The sequence below is a fragment of the Dendrobates tinctorius genome, unplaced genomic scaffold, assembly GCF_039654945.1.
Source record: "Dendrobates tinctorius isolate UK_male_01 unplaced genomic scaffold, ASM3965494v1 ptg000065l, whole genome shotgun sequence".
Classification (NCBI taxonomy): domain Eukaryota; kingdom Metazoa; phylum Chordata; class Amphibia; order Anura; family Dendrobatidae; genus Dendrobates; species Dendrobates tinctorius.
Genome location: NW_027361733.1, coordinates 20,905,289 through 20,922,052, shown reverse-complemented (window position 1 = coordinate 20,922,052; position 16,764 = coordinate 20,905,289). Strand labels below are relative to the sequence as shown.

The window sequence follows — 16,764 nt, the reverse complement described above, 5'->3', positions numbered from 1 at the left end:
GGAAGCCCCAGCAGGAAGCTGATGACGAGAAACGGCCCAGGACGTTCTCGCGCGATCAGCGACAACCAGCGGGGGAGCGGGTCGGCGGTAAGTATCAGACATAGCGATATCGCTTAGTGTGACAGGCCCTTTAGGTGTGGGGTGGTTGTTTTTATCAGTAGTTTGCACCTGAGCTGCCCCTTGCCTCTATTAGTGGAGGCCAGCTGCATCCTGCTATATGTGCATTTGTCATCAGACAGAGTTTTTGATACCATGTATGTGGGACGCCCTCGCACACCCAGGGCAGCGGGGTACTCGGTACCGGGCCGGTGTCAAGGCGGGAATGTGCCACAGCAGCGGTGACCCGGTCCGTGGCCCTGGGCGCCCAATATCAATGGCGGTGATGTTAATAGTGTTAAAGTTTATATGAATAGTTCGTGACGCCACCCGTGGTGTTTGGCAAGTAAGATGGTAAGCCAACGCTGCATACAGATCCACTGGGACTGATGGTGTGGTGCAGCAGAGATGGTATAGCTCCCCACAGGTGGAGCTGTAGTCCCAGGGCAGTGTAGGTGCAATGGATGAGGAGAGGCGCAGAATGGTATGGAGGCTGGTACCCAGGTGTAGCGGTGCTGGAATAACTGGAGGACAAAGAGTATGCGGTTCCAAAGCTTTACTCACTGTTTGCAGTTCACACAACTGCCTGCCTCCGTACTGTGTTCTCCAGGTCAGAGCTCCAGCCAACCTCCAGGCAGGATAGGATTGTCCCTTCCACACTCCGCCAACATGTACCTTACTGAAAGACTCCTCCACTGCGCCTTTAGGTGCGAAGCACTCCAGTACTAAGTTACCCTGGAATGCCTCTCTCTAGGTGTTCCTAGTCTTTACTTGTATGACAGACAGCTGTAGCCTGCTTCGGGGACTCCACTCTGCGTCCCGGCTCTCTATTCAGTTGCTGTTGTGTCCCAAGTCTATAATGGGAGCAAGGCGTTAGCGGCTCACTACTCCTCCGGTGTCTGTTGCCGGACATAAAGATCCAATCAACCTCGGGGACCGGGCCCCGGCCTTTGCGCTCTCTGGACTGGAAGGGTTCTCTATCTTTCTTCAACCAGCTTCCCACCGTCCTTCTATTCTCCTTCGTTCCGATCTGTTCTCTCTCTCTTATGGAAGGGTTAGGTTATCACTCTTATCAGTCTCTTTCTCTGGTCTTTCTCGTGCCAGCAGCCAAGATCACTGAGACCTGCTGCAGCACGTCCCTCAGACACCCATCTTCTCTCTTCTCTAACCAACTAACCACTAACCTTCACTCTTCCCACTCTTTTGTATCATCTCTCTCCACCCGCCTCCCAGCACATCTCGTGTGGGAGGGTTCCACGAGGGGTGCTCTGCTAACCCCCAGCATGAAGCTGTTAGGTGGCCCCACTGAACTATCCTGTGTGTGGAATGCAGGTGTGGAGCGTGGTCAGGAGTTCCCACCTTACCTGGATGGTGGGGCACTACACCTTAGAAGGTGAAGTACCTCTGTGGCGACTGAAGCCTCAGGGGCGCCACATATGTGCATTTTTTATTGTTTTATGTGATTTGAACTTTTAGATATTTTATATTTTTTTAAATATTTAAAAAAAAATTTTTTTACTTTCATTTGCTTCAATAGTCTTGAATCTGCGATCTTCTGATATTCAGCCCTTCAGCTACGGGGCATCACTCACAGCAGATGAGCAATGACAACCGCAAAGGTCTCTTGCAAACCCTGGGTTGTCATGCCAATCCACTGGTGCCCGGCGATCATGTGATGCAGGCGCCAAAGGGCAGAGCTAGTGATGCGCATCCAGTTTGCGTGTGTTAAATGCCACTGTCGGCGATTGACATCGGCATTTAAAATGTTAACAGCCGGGGGCGGATCGCGATTCCACCTGCGGCTGTTAGGGCACATGACAGCTGAACAGATCAGCTGTCACGTGCATGAAAACATGCAGGCTCAGCATCATAGGTCGTGAAGGAGTTAAATTGTAACAGTCATTTCAGAAAAACTTGCAGCAGAATGTCTGTGCCTTCCTCTAGCTCCACCCTCCTCCATAGAATCTTAAAAACACCAAGTATCATCTCCTATTACAGTAATAGGAAAGTCTGGCTTCATTGAACACAGATTTCATTGTTGAATTGAGTTGGAATGATCAGTCCAGGAGGACAAAGAGGCAGATTTCTCTGATGAGATATATTACAAGGTTACTTATTTTCATTTGTACTATTAATTTATGAAATAAAAATTAAAATCACAGTTACTCTTTAATGTGTACTAATAATAAGCTTAATAAAGCATGTCTTCAAACTCTTACCAAACCGCTGCGCAGACCTGGGACAGTCGCTTCTAACTTTTCGAGTTGTACAATTTTTAGCCATTTGCAATCCAACTGATTCCGTAAACCTGGACAAGGACAGTTGGACATGTGTCTATGAAAATGTCAGAAATAGACATGAGCTGATCGCTACACGCAACCCCGGTCCAGGTCAGTGCACTCTGGCCATGGCCAGGAGCTGCATGAATTTCCTGAGCTTCTGGGTTCCCCAGTGCGGTGTTTAGTTCACTGGCATTGTCATCTATGTGGCCCATAGGCGATGTTTCGGTAGCCTGCCTAATCATAAGCCAAGCCTACAATCCTGTAGGGTAAGGAAATTGGCGCAGCTCCTGTCTACGACCAGACAATACTGACCCAGAGCGGGGTTGCTTGTAACGATCCCTCATCTCTAGTAAGGACACACACATGGTAACTGCAATTTCATCATCTTGCATTTTTTGCACTGATGTTTTCGTAGACTTACTCTATGTTGGTCCAATTTGATCTGTTTTCCACTGTGAGAGCTGGGGCTTCATCTTTAGAGAGGGTCTCCAAAACCTCTTGGACGATCTTATCAATTGCAGCAACAACCTGAGAGCTGAGAAGAGTAGATTTTGATGTGCAGATTTCCAATACCAGAAAAATAACAGATATGTAAAGTGCCAGAGGGCGATAGTCGTGGGCGAGCTGTTGCTATATGTCGCCCTGGCACTTTACAGGACATTTGTGCCACCGATCAAATGTGCTTTTGTGTTTGAAGTGCGTTGCCCTCACTTGTAGGCCACAGACCTCAGCTATGTAGGAAGTCTTCCATTTCAGGAGCTGCTAGAGGACACCATGTTCGTTTTATGACAAAGAAGTTTACTCAACAGTCCATGCAAGTCATATTGCAACTCATAACTGGTAGTATCGAGCACAACACTTTCTACTTCTTGCTTCCACAGCATAGTACACTTCCAGATTTTCCTTCAATTCTACCTGGACTTTCCCTGCCGGCCCTGCTTTTGTCAGTCCCTGGGATTCCATCCCCAATCCCGCAGTACTTCAGAGGTCCAGTACTTCTCCCACAAGCATCTCCAAGTCAATCTTCCTCTGTGTGGAAGGGGTTAAAGTGCTTGCCATAGCACCAGAATTGAGCTTTAAGCTCGAGACGACGGTATAGGAGTATGTTCACCCAGAGAATTTCTCACTTCCTACTCGAACTTGACCTTGGCCCTCTCTGACTAACAGGAAGTTCTCCACAGACTTCCTACATAGCTTCTCCCACTGAATAGTCCTGAACACTGACACTTGCCTACCTTAACGTCACTATCTTATGTCCCAAATCCTAACCTACAGTGGAATGTAAAAGTTTGGGTACCCCTGCCAAAATTACTGTTATTAAGACAGTTAAGCAAGTTGAAGATGAAATGATCTCTAAAAGGCCTAAAGTTAAAAAATGACACATTTTCTTTGTATTATAGGCAAAAAAATAAAAAACTCATCTTCATCTTTTACATCTTAAAAAAGGAAAATGGACCGATGCAAACGTTTGGGCACCCTACATATTTAGTACCTATGGTGTATACAGGGAGAATGAGAAGTGTACAAATTAAAATAATAATTTTTATTATACCAATTATCATAAAAACTTCACAAAAAGGGTGAACAGAGTGCATCAAAGACAAACAGACAATGGCCAACCTACGTCATGTAAAGAAGCATATCAGGTACAGTAACATGTATGTGAGTTGTGCCCCAGCTAAGAACAGCAAAATGCCAGCCCAGAGGTCTCAATGTAAATTAAGCCAAGTGGCAATAAATGTAGGTTTAGAGGAAACATTGCTTACCACAAATGTAGGGAACTGAGGCAGGCCAAAGGTGCTGCGTGACCGATACCACTTTCTCCCCTTTCGGTCCCTGAGTCCAAATACATCGGCGCCGGTTTGATGCCTCCAATCTTGGAGGCGGTAAGGGTTTTCACAGGTACCAAATCCGGTGGGGCCAGCAGCTCAAGCAACCCAAGCGTCATCTCAGTGCTGGTCTTCAGTAGTCCCATGGCCATAGCCTGACCTATGATGATGGCCTGAAGGCTGTCAAGAGACCTCCCACCACCCCAACCCACACACAAAACAGTGGACTGTTTCTGGGACGGGGATGGGCCCATCGGGCGCTGGGGACACATGGCTTTGAAGTGTCCCGGCTGTTTGCAGAAATTACAGAGTTCCCACACCGACGTGGAGAGGGAAGCATGGGTAAGTGCCCCCTTGGGCTTGGGTCAGGGACAGCAGACAATGCGTTCATCTTACTACCTCTCTAGCTGGCAGTTTTCTTGGTCACTGCAGTCCTGTTTTTTGAGTACTTGCTGACAAGTGTCGCTATTGCAGAGGCCCCCTTTGGTTTCCGGTCACGGAGATACTGCTGGAAGTCCTCTGGGCAGTTCCACAAAAACTGCTCAGTTGCGATGAGCTCCTTCAGCTGCTGGAAGGTGGTGAGCTCCATTCCCGTGGTTCATTGGTGGAATGCTTTCAGTATGGCCTGTATGTAATTGGCCCAGCTGTTTGCCGGACCCCGCTGCATACTCCAGAGGTTCTTCTTGTACATCTCAGGGGTAAAATTGTACTGCCGGACAAGAGCCTGCTTGATGTTCTCATAGCTCAGGGTGGTCTCGCTGGCCAAGTACCCAAAGATTTCCAGGGCCTTACCCCTGAGGCGAGGTACTAAAAACCGGACCCATTGGTGCTCAGGCAGATGGTACTGATGGCAAGTTTTTTCAAATGCCAGCAAGAAAGTGTCCAAGTCCCATCCTTTGTCCAAGGGGAAGTCCTCCGTCTGTAGTATCGGGACTTGGATTTAAGGGGACTTGAGACTGACTGTGTTCTGGAGCTTGAGTTGGAGCTGAAGCATTTGTTACTGGTGCTCTTGCTCTCGCTTATGTTCGTGACATTCTGCTGCTGACACTGCCTCACGATGTTCTGCTTCCGCTGTCTCGCGATGTTCTGCTGCTGCTATGAGGGTATCATAGGAGGCCTTGTCTCCTTCCTTAAGTCTGGCCAGGACAGCAAGCCTGCCTAGGTGGAGGAATGGGCAGGTGGCCCACTGCAGGACTGACCGTGGGTGACTGGCTTCTTGGGGACCCTGGGATAGACTCCCCCTCTGCTTGTACAACATCGTCTTCCACCTCCTCCCCACCGTCCGTAGCATTGGCCATCACCCTGGCTCTGCCCCTGGCAATCCTTGCAATCTTTGGTCACTGACACAGAGCTGCAACCTGATGCACCCACACACCTTACAGTATTTGCACTCAGAATGTCTAGTGCTGAGCTGATCTTAAGACCTCAGCAGCAAAAGCTACTACTAGTAGCCTTTAGTGTCTGGGAGTATGGGTCACACAAACTGTCTCGATATCACCGCGCTACCAACACTTGTGATGATCCCGCCTGACGTCACTAATATTTCAGACAGATCATGTAATGCGGTCTCCCCACTTTGACCAACGTGACATTCTACAAGCAAGGTCAGCTTGGTACAGTTTTACACAGACGCCCCCTGTCCACACGAGCCAAGGGAAACACGGGGAGTGAGAGGATGTGGACCACGCAGTCACTGACATGGCACCCCACTCACTCACAATGCTGGTAGGCCGAGAGACCCCTTTCACTAGCACCAGTGAAAGAGTGCTGCCATCCTGGTAGGACTGCCACCAGTTACTCATTAGATATAAACCCGGTCCATTAACGGGATTATATGGGGCCACAAACCAGCCTCGGTAGCATGGAAAGTTAAACCGAGAAACAGACAATTCACTATATACATGATGGTTACTCATATACAATGGTGAGATATGCAAAAACAGATAGTGGTAGGACAAAATATATAAGCACAATATATGGGTCAGTTACCAGTAGATGAAAGGCCTGGCTTTTGACGCCATCAAACTAGGCCGGGACCCAGCTGCACACTAAGGCCACACACAGCTTTGCTTTCTGGTTTCTACTAGCTTTTCTATGTATCTCCATACTTCTGAGTGCTAGAACGGTTTGAGACCCAGGAGGACGCATGCTATGTATCTCAGAAATATACACGATGTACAGCTAGTACATATAGTATCTCTAACTCCTTACGGAATTATTTTTCTGGAATGTTCTAAGTGGTGTCTGATGTGTGAGGTGTGAGATGTATCACTTACAGCCTGTGAGGCTTGCCCAACCTCCCCCCCCCCCCCCCCCCGCCGCTGCACTAGGTGCCAGCTTTCTCCTTGATGTTTTGAGAATGTGGGCTCTCTATTGAGCCCAGTTCCTGTCAATGCTGGGCAAAGGAAGGGGTTTTATATTCCCAAGCCAAATAAGATACAATGACTGGCATGAAATTATATCTCCAATATTTTTCACTCCATCCTCTTATCAACTTGATCTTTTTTACAGATGGTGTTATGTTTGCATCAAGAACTTGTTGAAATTTCATTGAATCCATTTTTCTCTCTACCAGTGAAATGTTCCCCATGCCATTGGCTGTAACACAACCCCAAAGCATGATTGATCCGCCCCCATGCTTAATAGTTGGCAAGATTTTTTTTCCTGAATTTCTGTGCCCTTTTTCTCCACAAATACCTTAGATTATTGTGGCCAAAGAGTTTTATTTTAACCTCAGGACTAGTCCACAAAACTTGTTTCCAAAATGCATCAGGCTTGTTTAGATGTTCTTTCACATACAGTACTTCTGATGCTGAATTTTATGGTGAGGATGCACAAGAGGTTTTCTACTGATGACTAATCCATGAAGGCCATATTTCTGCAGGTGTCTCTGAAAAGTACAACAATGCACCACAACTCCAGAGTCTGCTAAATCTTTCTGAAAGTCTTTTACAGTTAAGCAGGGGTTCTGATTTGCTTTTCTAGCAATCCAACGAGTAGCTCTCACTGAAGTTTTGACCTCCACTGTTCCTGTTAACGTCAATTTCTTAATTTACTTTCAAACTGAGGAAAGGGCATCTTGAAAATGCTTTGCTATCTTCTTATAGCCTTTTCCTGCTATTTTTTTTTTTGCCTAAAATACCAAGGAAATGTGTTATCCTTAACTTTAAACCTTTTAGAGATCATTTTATCTTCAACTTGCTTAACTGTTCAAAATAACAGTGATTTTGACCAGGGGTCCCAAACTTTTTCATGTCACTGTATATCTTATCCTATACTATCCAACATTGCACACTAATGCATACTTCTTGTATTATTGGACGATTTTTAAGTCCTCTTTTTGTGCTATTTCAGTGTTAGGATTTAGCGTTAGGGACCCGTAAACGTGGGGACCTTTGGTGCAGGTTACGGGCTCACATATTTTGGCCAAAATATCAGCTAATACCTCACATCTTTTGTGTTTTTTGCACTTTTTATTCAGGGTGCAGTTGGGCCCATTTGGTCTTGTAAACTGCGGTGTCTGTTCACATGGCATGCATTTTGATAGTGCTGGGCAGCCCGCCTCATCTAATAGAATGGTGTAACTACTAGGCTGTTAACCTGGATGCTGTGCATTGCCATAGTGTGAACAGCAACCGCCCCCTCCATGTATTGGTAGGCTATGAGTGGTTGTTTCATCGGTATTCTTGCACCTGTGTTGCCATCTTAATTATATAGGTCCACTTCATCCTGCTAGTGCATTTGTCTGGAGGCCTGGATGGGTAAACCGCTCTGCTTTTTTGCTGTTTTCTTGTATTATTGGAGGATTTTTAAGTCCTCTTTTTGTGCTATTTCAACACTGCACAGTACCCACATTATACAATAACTTTACATTACTTATATACTATGCATATTACACTTCACCTGACACAATATATGCAAAAAGATGCATAAAACTTCATATTTCAATGCAACGTGATTGGTGTCTTCAGGGGTAGGAACGCATTAGCCACTACCCAGCACCCTTAAAGATATTCACCTCCCGCATTGGCACAGTTCCAGCGATGTCGGCTCAAGGTCTAACATGGCTCGAGTTGTATTTTTATGCCACATGAGCACTGTAGCCAATCAGTGGTCGATAACATGCTGCAATTCCCACATTTCCTTCAAATTATCCAGTGTAAAAACTGGAGCAATTAGTGGCCACTGATTGGCTGCAGGGCTCACGTGGCATAACAATTTCATGTGAGCCCCAGGAGGCAGTACATCCAAGGGAAAAGTGAGTTTCTGGTATTTCTATTTTACGGAGAGGAATAAGGTATTTACAAAAGGTATTTACGAAAGGTAATTATCCAAGTATCCAGTTTGCCATTACATCTCTGCTACTAACCATTTATCTACTGCTCCCATGTGTATCCTCACATCAAGCTCTGCCTTATCTCGTTCTTGTTGTTCCACTTCTCTGTTACCATCCTGCATAGCCACCTGTCCTGGCCTTCACTGATGCACATGCCGTCCACACAAACCTGGGACGAGCATATCATTGGTGTAACCACACAAGGGCCCAAGAGGTAAGGGGGCACATTTCCACCTCCAGGTGAAATTGTGTATTATGCGGAGCTATTGGACTGCAAAGGACCCATATAAAGTGCCATGTAAAAGTTTTGGCACCCCTGACAAAATGACTTTTATTGGAAACAGTTAAGCAAGTTGAACATTGAATGATTTTTTTTAAAAGGATTAAAGTTAAAGAGGACACATTTCCTTTGTATATTAGGCCAAAAAATATATATATATATATTTTCATCTTTTACATTTTAAAAATTATAAAAAGGAAAATGGGCTGATTCAAACGTTTGTGATCCCTTGGAGATTTGTGTGATCAGATAACTTTGACCAAGGTTTCGGACCTAAATTAGCCTGTTAGGGTTATGGCTTGTTCAGTATCATCGTCAGGAAAGACCAGGTGATGAAAATTTCACAGCTTTATAAAAACCCAGTCTCCAAAAAACTGCAGCCATAGGTTCTTCTAGTTCTAAACAGCTGCCTACCACTCTGAAAAATGAAAATGGTGGAGGCCTACAAAGCAGGAGAAGGCTATAAGAAGATAGCAAAGGGTTTTCAAGTTGCCTTTTCCTCAGGTCGAAATGAAATTCAAAAATGGAAACGAGTCCTGTGGACTAATGAGGTTGAAAAGAGGATGTGTCGTCTTTAACTTAGCCCCTTTAGAAATAATTTCATCTTCAACTTTTATTTCAAATTTTGCTTCATTTTGCCAAATCAGACAAGGTGATTTTCTGGATTTGTTTTCTCATTTTGTCTCTCATAGTTGTGGTCTACCTATGATGCCAATTACAGGCGCCTCTCATCTTTTTAAGTGGGAGAACTTGCACAATTGGTGGCTGACTAAATACTTTTTTCCCCACTGTACTCATAAAATTGTTGGCCAGTCATGCTGAAAAAGTCATGCTCAGGCAAAGATAATCTAATCTGCATGTACAGTCCTTAACCCACACGCTGCAGTCTCGTAGCGTCACAGTTGCAGTAATATCTGATTCTCATACCTTGTAATAGGTTCCTGCTTTATCTCTTTTACTTCTGGATTTTGTCTTTCACTTCTCTGTATGGCCCTCAGCAGGGACGCCCGGTGCTCATCTACGTAGTGGAAAAAATCAGGACTTTGTACAAAAGCCATGTAGAAACCTGCAAAGAAAAAACACAAAGAAAATGATAAAACATCACGAAAACGCAGTGCATTCTCTCTCTATGTACATATGACGCAGTCAATGTGCACGTATTCCTCCATCAGCCTGCTGTAGGGCTGAATTGTGATTTTTCTCTCTGGGGTTCGGTTTGCTGGTTTTATCCAACTCCAGCTGACAATGTGAAGTGCTTTACCACGAGAAGGCAAAGTGATTGGATGCTGGACATAAGAGCTTACATTCTGAAGAGTGGAGGGCTATAAACTGATGCCACATTGTCCTAAAATACAATGTTCATATTTTTACTGTCAAAAAAAAATTATAATTTTTGCTTTGATAGTTTTACTAATTAAACACTAGAGGGGGCTACAGGCATAAGGATCAAATCAGAAAACCTTCTTTTATAGACGTGCTACTATACCAGCTTCAGACAATGTATAATCTACAGAGAAGGGGCAATAGCTTCAAGCATTTTACTTCTTATGGAGAGGGGTGTCAGGGTGGTACAGTGCTATATAACAATTGACACTGCATTCTTAATTCATGGTTGTCTCCTTGTCTTCAGGATCATGCCTCTTCTCTGCTTGCCAAAGAGTGGTTCGCTCCTGAACATGGACAATTCGGACTAGCAACATGGTTGATCCAACTGAATTGTGTGCTCTCCGATGCTGCAAGCAGATGTAGCTTTGCCTCGTCCAGCAGTAAACTATAGAATCAAAACAATATATTTGTTCTTGAGAACTGAGTTGATTATTAATAAGAAGTAAATTGCAAAGTTCCTATGATCAGGAGAATACCATTTTAAGACGGTCTCTGCTAATTTGTAGTATCTTCAGTGCTACAAACTACTAAAAAACTTGGCTCCAGCGTTATCTCCTAGAGGGCTGCAGGAGCTGCTCATCTACTCACCCTACAAGACTATCTGACCCCCTCCATGGATATATCCTGTATAAATAAAATACTAATTCTACAGGGGGTACACATAAGCCAAACGTGTCGACCCGCAGACCAGTCGCTGAGAGTGTAAGTTTGCATTATAAGTTACTCTCTTCTTGACCCAAAACAAACACTTTAGGGGGTACAGATTACATATGGGAGTTCAATGAAGGTTATATCCCAAGACTGAGGTCAGTGCTTGGAGATTCATGGCAGTTCAGACACATTAATGTGCACATAACGTATATAATAATGTTTGCACAGACGGCAGCTTGCTTCCTCGTGTCGTTGCTTGCAGTCTGTAAATGGAGCAGAGATGTCTCTCTGTGTGCTGAGCCATTGTCTGTGGGTCAATTCTTATATAGGGCGATTTAGAGAACATATGAGCTAAGGATAATGGATTTTACAGACATAGTAAGAAAGAAAAAGAATCTTTTCTGACTTTGCGAACAACGGACGGCAGCCAGCATGTCTGATCTGCAGGTACAGAAATGGCATATTTCTGCCTAGAACATAGACCCATATTTATGAGTATTAAGCACTTTTATAGGATACTTGAAAGTATAAATCTTAACTTTGAAGCCTAAACTCATCTGAACACCTTATTCTTTATTTACATAGAATTTCCATAAACAGTTATGTAATTACTAAATAAATCATCTTGTACTCCAGAGCTGCACTCAATATGTTTTTCTTGTAGTCTATGAGTACATATATTACATTATTTATCCAGTATCTGGAGTTACATCCTGTATTATACTCCAGAGCTGCGCTCACTATTCTGCTGATGCAGTCACTGTGTACATACATTACTTATCCTGTACTGATCCTGAGTTACATCTTGTAGTATACTCCAGAGCTGCGCTCACTATTCTGCTGGTGCAGTCACTGTGTACATACATTACATTACTTATCCTGTACTGATCCTGAGTTACAGTTAGGTCCATATATATTTGTACAAAGACAACATTTTTCTGATTTTGGTCTAGACATTACCACAATGAATTTTAAACAAAACAATTCAGATGCAGTTGAAGTTCAGACTTTCAGCTTTCATTTGAGGGTCTTCACATTAAAATTGGATGAAGGGTTTAGGAGTTTCAGCTCCTTAACATGTGCCACCCTGTTTTTAAAGGGACCAAAAGTAATTGGACAGATTAAATAATTGTAAATAAAATGTTCATTTCTAGTACTTGGTTGAAAACCCTTTGTTGGCAATGACTGCCTGAAGTCTTGAACTCATGGACATCACCAGACGCTGTGTTTCCTCCTTTTTGATGCTCTGCCAGGCCTTCACTGCGGTGGTTTTCAGTTGCTGTTTGTTTGTGGGCCTTTCTGTCTGAAGTTTAGTCTTTAACAAGTGAAATGCATGCTCAATTGGGTTGAGATCAGGTGACTGACTGGGCCATTCAAGAATATTCCACTTCTTTGCTTTAATAAACTCCTGGGTTGCTTTGGCTTTATGTTTTGGGTCATTGTCCATCTGTAGTATGAAACGATGACCAATCAGTTTGGCTGCATTTGGTTGGATCTGAGCACACAGTATGGCTCTGAATACCTCAGAATTCATTCGGCTGCTTCTGTCCTGTGTCACATCATCAATAAACACTAGTGACCCAGTGCCACTGGCAGCCATGCATGCCCAAGCCGTCACACTGCCTCCGCCGTGTTTTACCGATGATGTGTTATGCTTTGGATCATGAGCTGTACCACGCCTTCGCCATACTTTTCTCTTTCCATCATTCTGGTAGAGGTTGATCTTGGTTTCATCTGTCCAAAGAATGTTCTTCCAGAACTGTGCTGGCTTTTTTAGATGTTTTTTAGCAAAGTCCAGTCTAGCCTTTTTATTCTTGATGCTTATGAGTGACTTGCACCGTGCAGTGAACCCTCTGTATTTACTTTCATGCAGTCTTCTCTTTATGGTAGATTTGGATATTGATACACCTACCTCCTGGAGAGTGTTGTTCACTTGGTTGGCTGTTGTGAAGGGGTTTCTCTTCACCATGGAGATTATTCTGTGATCATCCACCACTGTTGTCTTCCGTGGGCGCCCAGGTCTTTTTGCATTGATGAGTTCACCAGTGCTTTCTTTCTTTCTCAGGATGTACCAAACTGGAGATTTTGCCACTCCTAATGTTGTAGCAATTTCTCGGATGTTTTTTTCTGTTTTTGCAGCTTAAGGATGGCTTGTTTCACCTGCATGGAGAGCTCCTTTGACCGCATGTTTCCTTCACAGCAAAACCTTCCAAATGCAAGCACCACACCTCAAATCAATTCCAGGCCTTTTATCTGCTTAATTGAGAATGACATAACGAAGGGATTGCCCACACCTGTCCATGAAATAGCCTTGGAGTCAATTGTCCAATTACTTTTGGCCCCTTTAAAAACAGGGTGGCACATGATAAGGAGCTGAAACTCCTAAACCCTTCATCCAATTTTAATGTGGATACCCTCAAATGAAAGCTGAAAGTCTGAACTTCAACTGCATCTGAATTGTTTTGTTTAAAATTAATTGTGGTAATGTCTAGAACCAAAATTAGAAAAATGTTGTCTCTGTCCAAATATATATGGACCTAACTGTACATCCTGTATTATACTCCAGAGCTGCAATCTCTATTCTGCTGGTGGAGTCACTGTGTACATACTGTACATTACATTACTTATCCTGTACTGATCCTGAGTTACATCCTGTATTATACTTCAGAGCTGCACTCACTATTCTGCTGGTGGATTCACTGTGTACATACATTACATTACTTATCCTGTACTGATCCTGAGTTACATCCTGTATTATACTCCAGAGCTGCACTCACTATTCTGCTGGTGCAGTTGGGTCGCCCTCCCAGGGCTGTGGGGTACTTGGTACCGGGCCGGTGTCGGTGGGATGTGTCACAGCAGCAGTGACCCGGTCCGTGGCCCTGGGCGCCCAAGCAATGGGGAAATGTAATGGTGTAATGGAATAGTTTGTGACGCCACCTGTGGTGTTTGGCAAGCAAGATCTTAAGCCAACGCTGCGTGCAGATCCTCTGGGGCTGATGGTGTGTTGCAGCATAGATGGTGTAGCTCCCCACAGGTGAAGCTGTAACCCCAGGGCAGTGTATAGGCGCAGGCGGTGTGAGGAATGGTGGTACTCAGATGTAGCGGTGCTGACGGTGTTGGTGCACAGATGAATGGAAGACACCAGGGCTTGCAGTTCCAAAGCTTTACTCACAGTTCGTGGTACACCCTGGTGTCCGCCTCCGTGCCGTGTCCTCCGGGGCAGAGACTCAATCAACCTCCCGGGCAAGTCAGGCTTCTCCTCTCCAACACTCCACCAACATGTACCTTTCCTGAACGACTCCTCTATTGCGCCTTTTAGTGTGCAGAGCTCCAGTACCGTGGTACTCTGAAGTTCCTCCTGTCAGGTGCTCCTAACAACTCTACTCGTATGGCAGATAGCTGTAGCCTCTCTCGGGGACTCCCTTCTCCGGAGTCCTGGCTCTCTATTCAGTTGCTGTTGTGCCCCAAGCCTTGGATGGGAGTAGTGCATTTACAGCCAACTACTCCACCGGTGTCTGCTGCAGAACCATAAGTGTCCATACAACCTCGGGGACCGGGCCCCGGCATTGCGCTGAGAACCTATAGGCAGGGTTCCTCTTCCAACCCACAACTCCTCTCTGTTCTCCTACTCCTTCGTTCCGCGCTGTTCCTTCTCTCTCTTATGGAAGCTTAGGTTGCAGTGCTATGTCTTTCTCCTTCTGTTCCCTTCCCGTGCCAGCTGGCTCAGGTCACTGAGGAAGCTGCAGCACTCCTTCCTCCATCCCTTCTTCCAAGGATCCGTCCTCAGTCTCTCCTGACTGACTGACCCTCAGATTGATCTGACCTCCCGTCAGACTGACCTGTAATTCTAAACTTTCCCACTCTTTTATATCTAACCTCCAGCACATCTCGTGTTACGAAGCAAGAACCCACGAAAGGTGCTTTGCTATCCTCTAAGCATGGAGCCGCATGAACTATCCTGTGTGTGGGATGCAGGTGTTGGAGTGTGGAAAGGAGTTCCCAAGTTACCTAGATGGTGGGGCACTACACCTTAGGAGAAGGTGCAGTACCTCTGTGGCGACTGAGCCTCAGGGGCGCCACACAGTCACTGTGTGCATACATTACATTACTTGTCATGTACTGATCCTGAGTTACATCCTGTATTATACTCCCGAGCTGCACTTACTATTCTGCTGGTGAAGTCACTGTGTACATACATCCCATGTTGCATCCTGTATTATACTCTTTATTCTCACCAGGCTCTGTACAATCATCTGGAACAACTACCTGTCCTGTGCTACAAAAGTCGTGTGTGACACAAAGAGTTATTTTTTTGAGTTTCTGCGTCATGTAAAGCCCCATGGGGCACAGTTTTAGGGTGTGTGCACACGCTGCGGATTTTGCTGCGGATTCACAGAGTTTCTGGCCCTGTGGGTTCGCAGCAGAATCTGCTGCGTTGTACAGTACCATTTTACTCTGTGTAAAATGGAAACCGCTGTGCACATGCTGCGAAATTTTCCGCACGGTTTTGCTGCGGTTTCAAATCCGCAGAAAGAAATTACATGTCACTTCTTTTCTGCGGATTCCGCTGCGGTTTACCATCTCCTCCATTGTAGAGGTGAAAAACCGCAGGGCAAAACCGCAGGGTAATCTGCAGGTCTTTTGACCTGAAATTTACCTGTGGATTTTACAAAATCCGTGGGGAGAAATCCGCAGCACCTAAAAACTACATGTACACATACCCTTAGGCCTGTTTCACACTTCTGTTTTTGACCATCAGTTAAAATCCGCCGTTTTTGCAAAAAAACGGATCCGCCATTTTTTTGGGGGGATCCGTTTTTTCCCCCATTGATTTGCATTACCGGCGGCTCTTGATGGATGGCCATCCGTTGGATCCGTTTTTTGCGGATCCGTCAATATTTTAGCGTCCGCCGAGATGCCTGGACGGACCATGTAACGTTTTTTGTGCTGCAGGATCCGCACTTTTATACTGCGCATGCCCGGAGGAATGAAGTCAGGCAGAAATTTAACCCTGAAATCATTTCTGGCGGACAGAAAAAATTCTCTCTCTCTCTCTCTCTCGGGCAGCAATTCCTTTAAAATTCTTCATTCGGCGGATCTGTCAAAAAAACGGTCCGGTGACATCCGTTCACATCAGTTAAAAACGGATCCGCTTTCCGCCATTTTGGCGGATTTTAACTGACACTAAAAAACTGATGTGTGAAACAGGCCTTAGACATAACAGAGCACATCAGCTTTGAACGGATTGTTCCTTAAAAACAAATGCACAAAAGAAAGTTACAGTGAAGTGGTTACTAATATATCCCTTTGAAGGTTCACATTGTAGCTGACATTCTCTATTATATAACTTTGCTACCCTTCAAGTGAAAAAAATATATCTTGTGTTCAGTGTATAATAAATTGTAGCAAAAACGTCTGACACACTGTTCAGATATCTGCCAAGAAGCACTTTACCATTAGGAGCTAGGGCTGTCTTGGCCTGGTTAAATCTCTCTTTTCTGGCTGGTAATCCTCTCTGGGCTCGTTAATGGACAGAATAAATAAAGACACTGCGCGCCATTGATAAATGTTTGTCTAATCTCTTTAGGATGAATGTGGTCGAATTCCATTAGCATTACAAGGTGGTGCAGGTTTTATGTGCAGAATTGTGTTTTAATGGAAAAGGAAGAAAAATAACAGCGGAGCAGGGCTTCCATCAGATGAAAAATGTATCTGCCAAATAAGAGATCCCCTAGGTGTGGAGTTCAGTATACATGGATCAAAAGACGATCTAAGGCCGCTAGTGAGCGGTGCTGCTCACACAAGGTCCAGGGCAGTGACGAGCTGCGACACCAGGACAGTGTGGTCAGTGGCCTAAAATTTCCATCAATCTGAGCCCTTTCCAGACATTAAAGAGTGGAG

General features: G+C 44.9%; 1 protein-coding gene and 1 long non-coding RNA gene across 4 annotated transcripts in view; one reads left to right on the top strand and one right to left on the bottom strand.

Annotated features, from left to right (window-relative positions):
• The window catches only part of SPO11 (SPO11 initiator of meiotic double strand breaks), a 119,068-nt gene that overhangs the window by 25,971 nt on the left and 76,333 nt on the right, over nucleotides 1-16,764 (bottom strand). For all 3 annotated transcript variants that reach the window (XM_073580680.1, XM_073580679.1, XM_073580678.1), the window contains 3 exons: nucleotides 9,751-9,889; nucleotides 2,800-2,913; nucleotides 2,316-2,404 (listed from right to left, as the gene is read on the bottom strand). In XM_073580680.1, coding sequence (XP_073436781.1) covers nucleotides 2,316-2,404; nucleotides 2,800-2,913; nucleotides 9,751-9,881 — 334 coding nt within the window. In that variant the 5' untranslated portion in view covers nucleotides 9,882-9,889. The remainder of the gene's footprint in view (nucleotides 1-2,315; nucleotides 2,405-2,799; nucleotides 2,914-9,750; nucleotides 9,890-16,764) is intronic.
• The window catches only part of LOC141094753 (uncharacterized), a 102,979-nt gene that overhangs the window by 56,643 nt on the left and 29,572 nt on the right, over nucleotides 1-16,764 (top strand). The window lies entirely within an intron of this gene.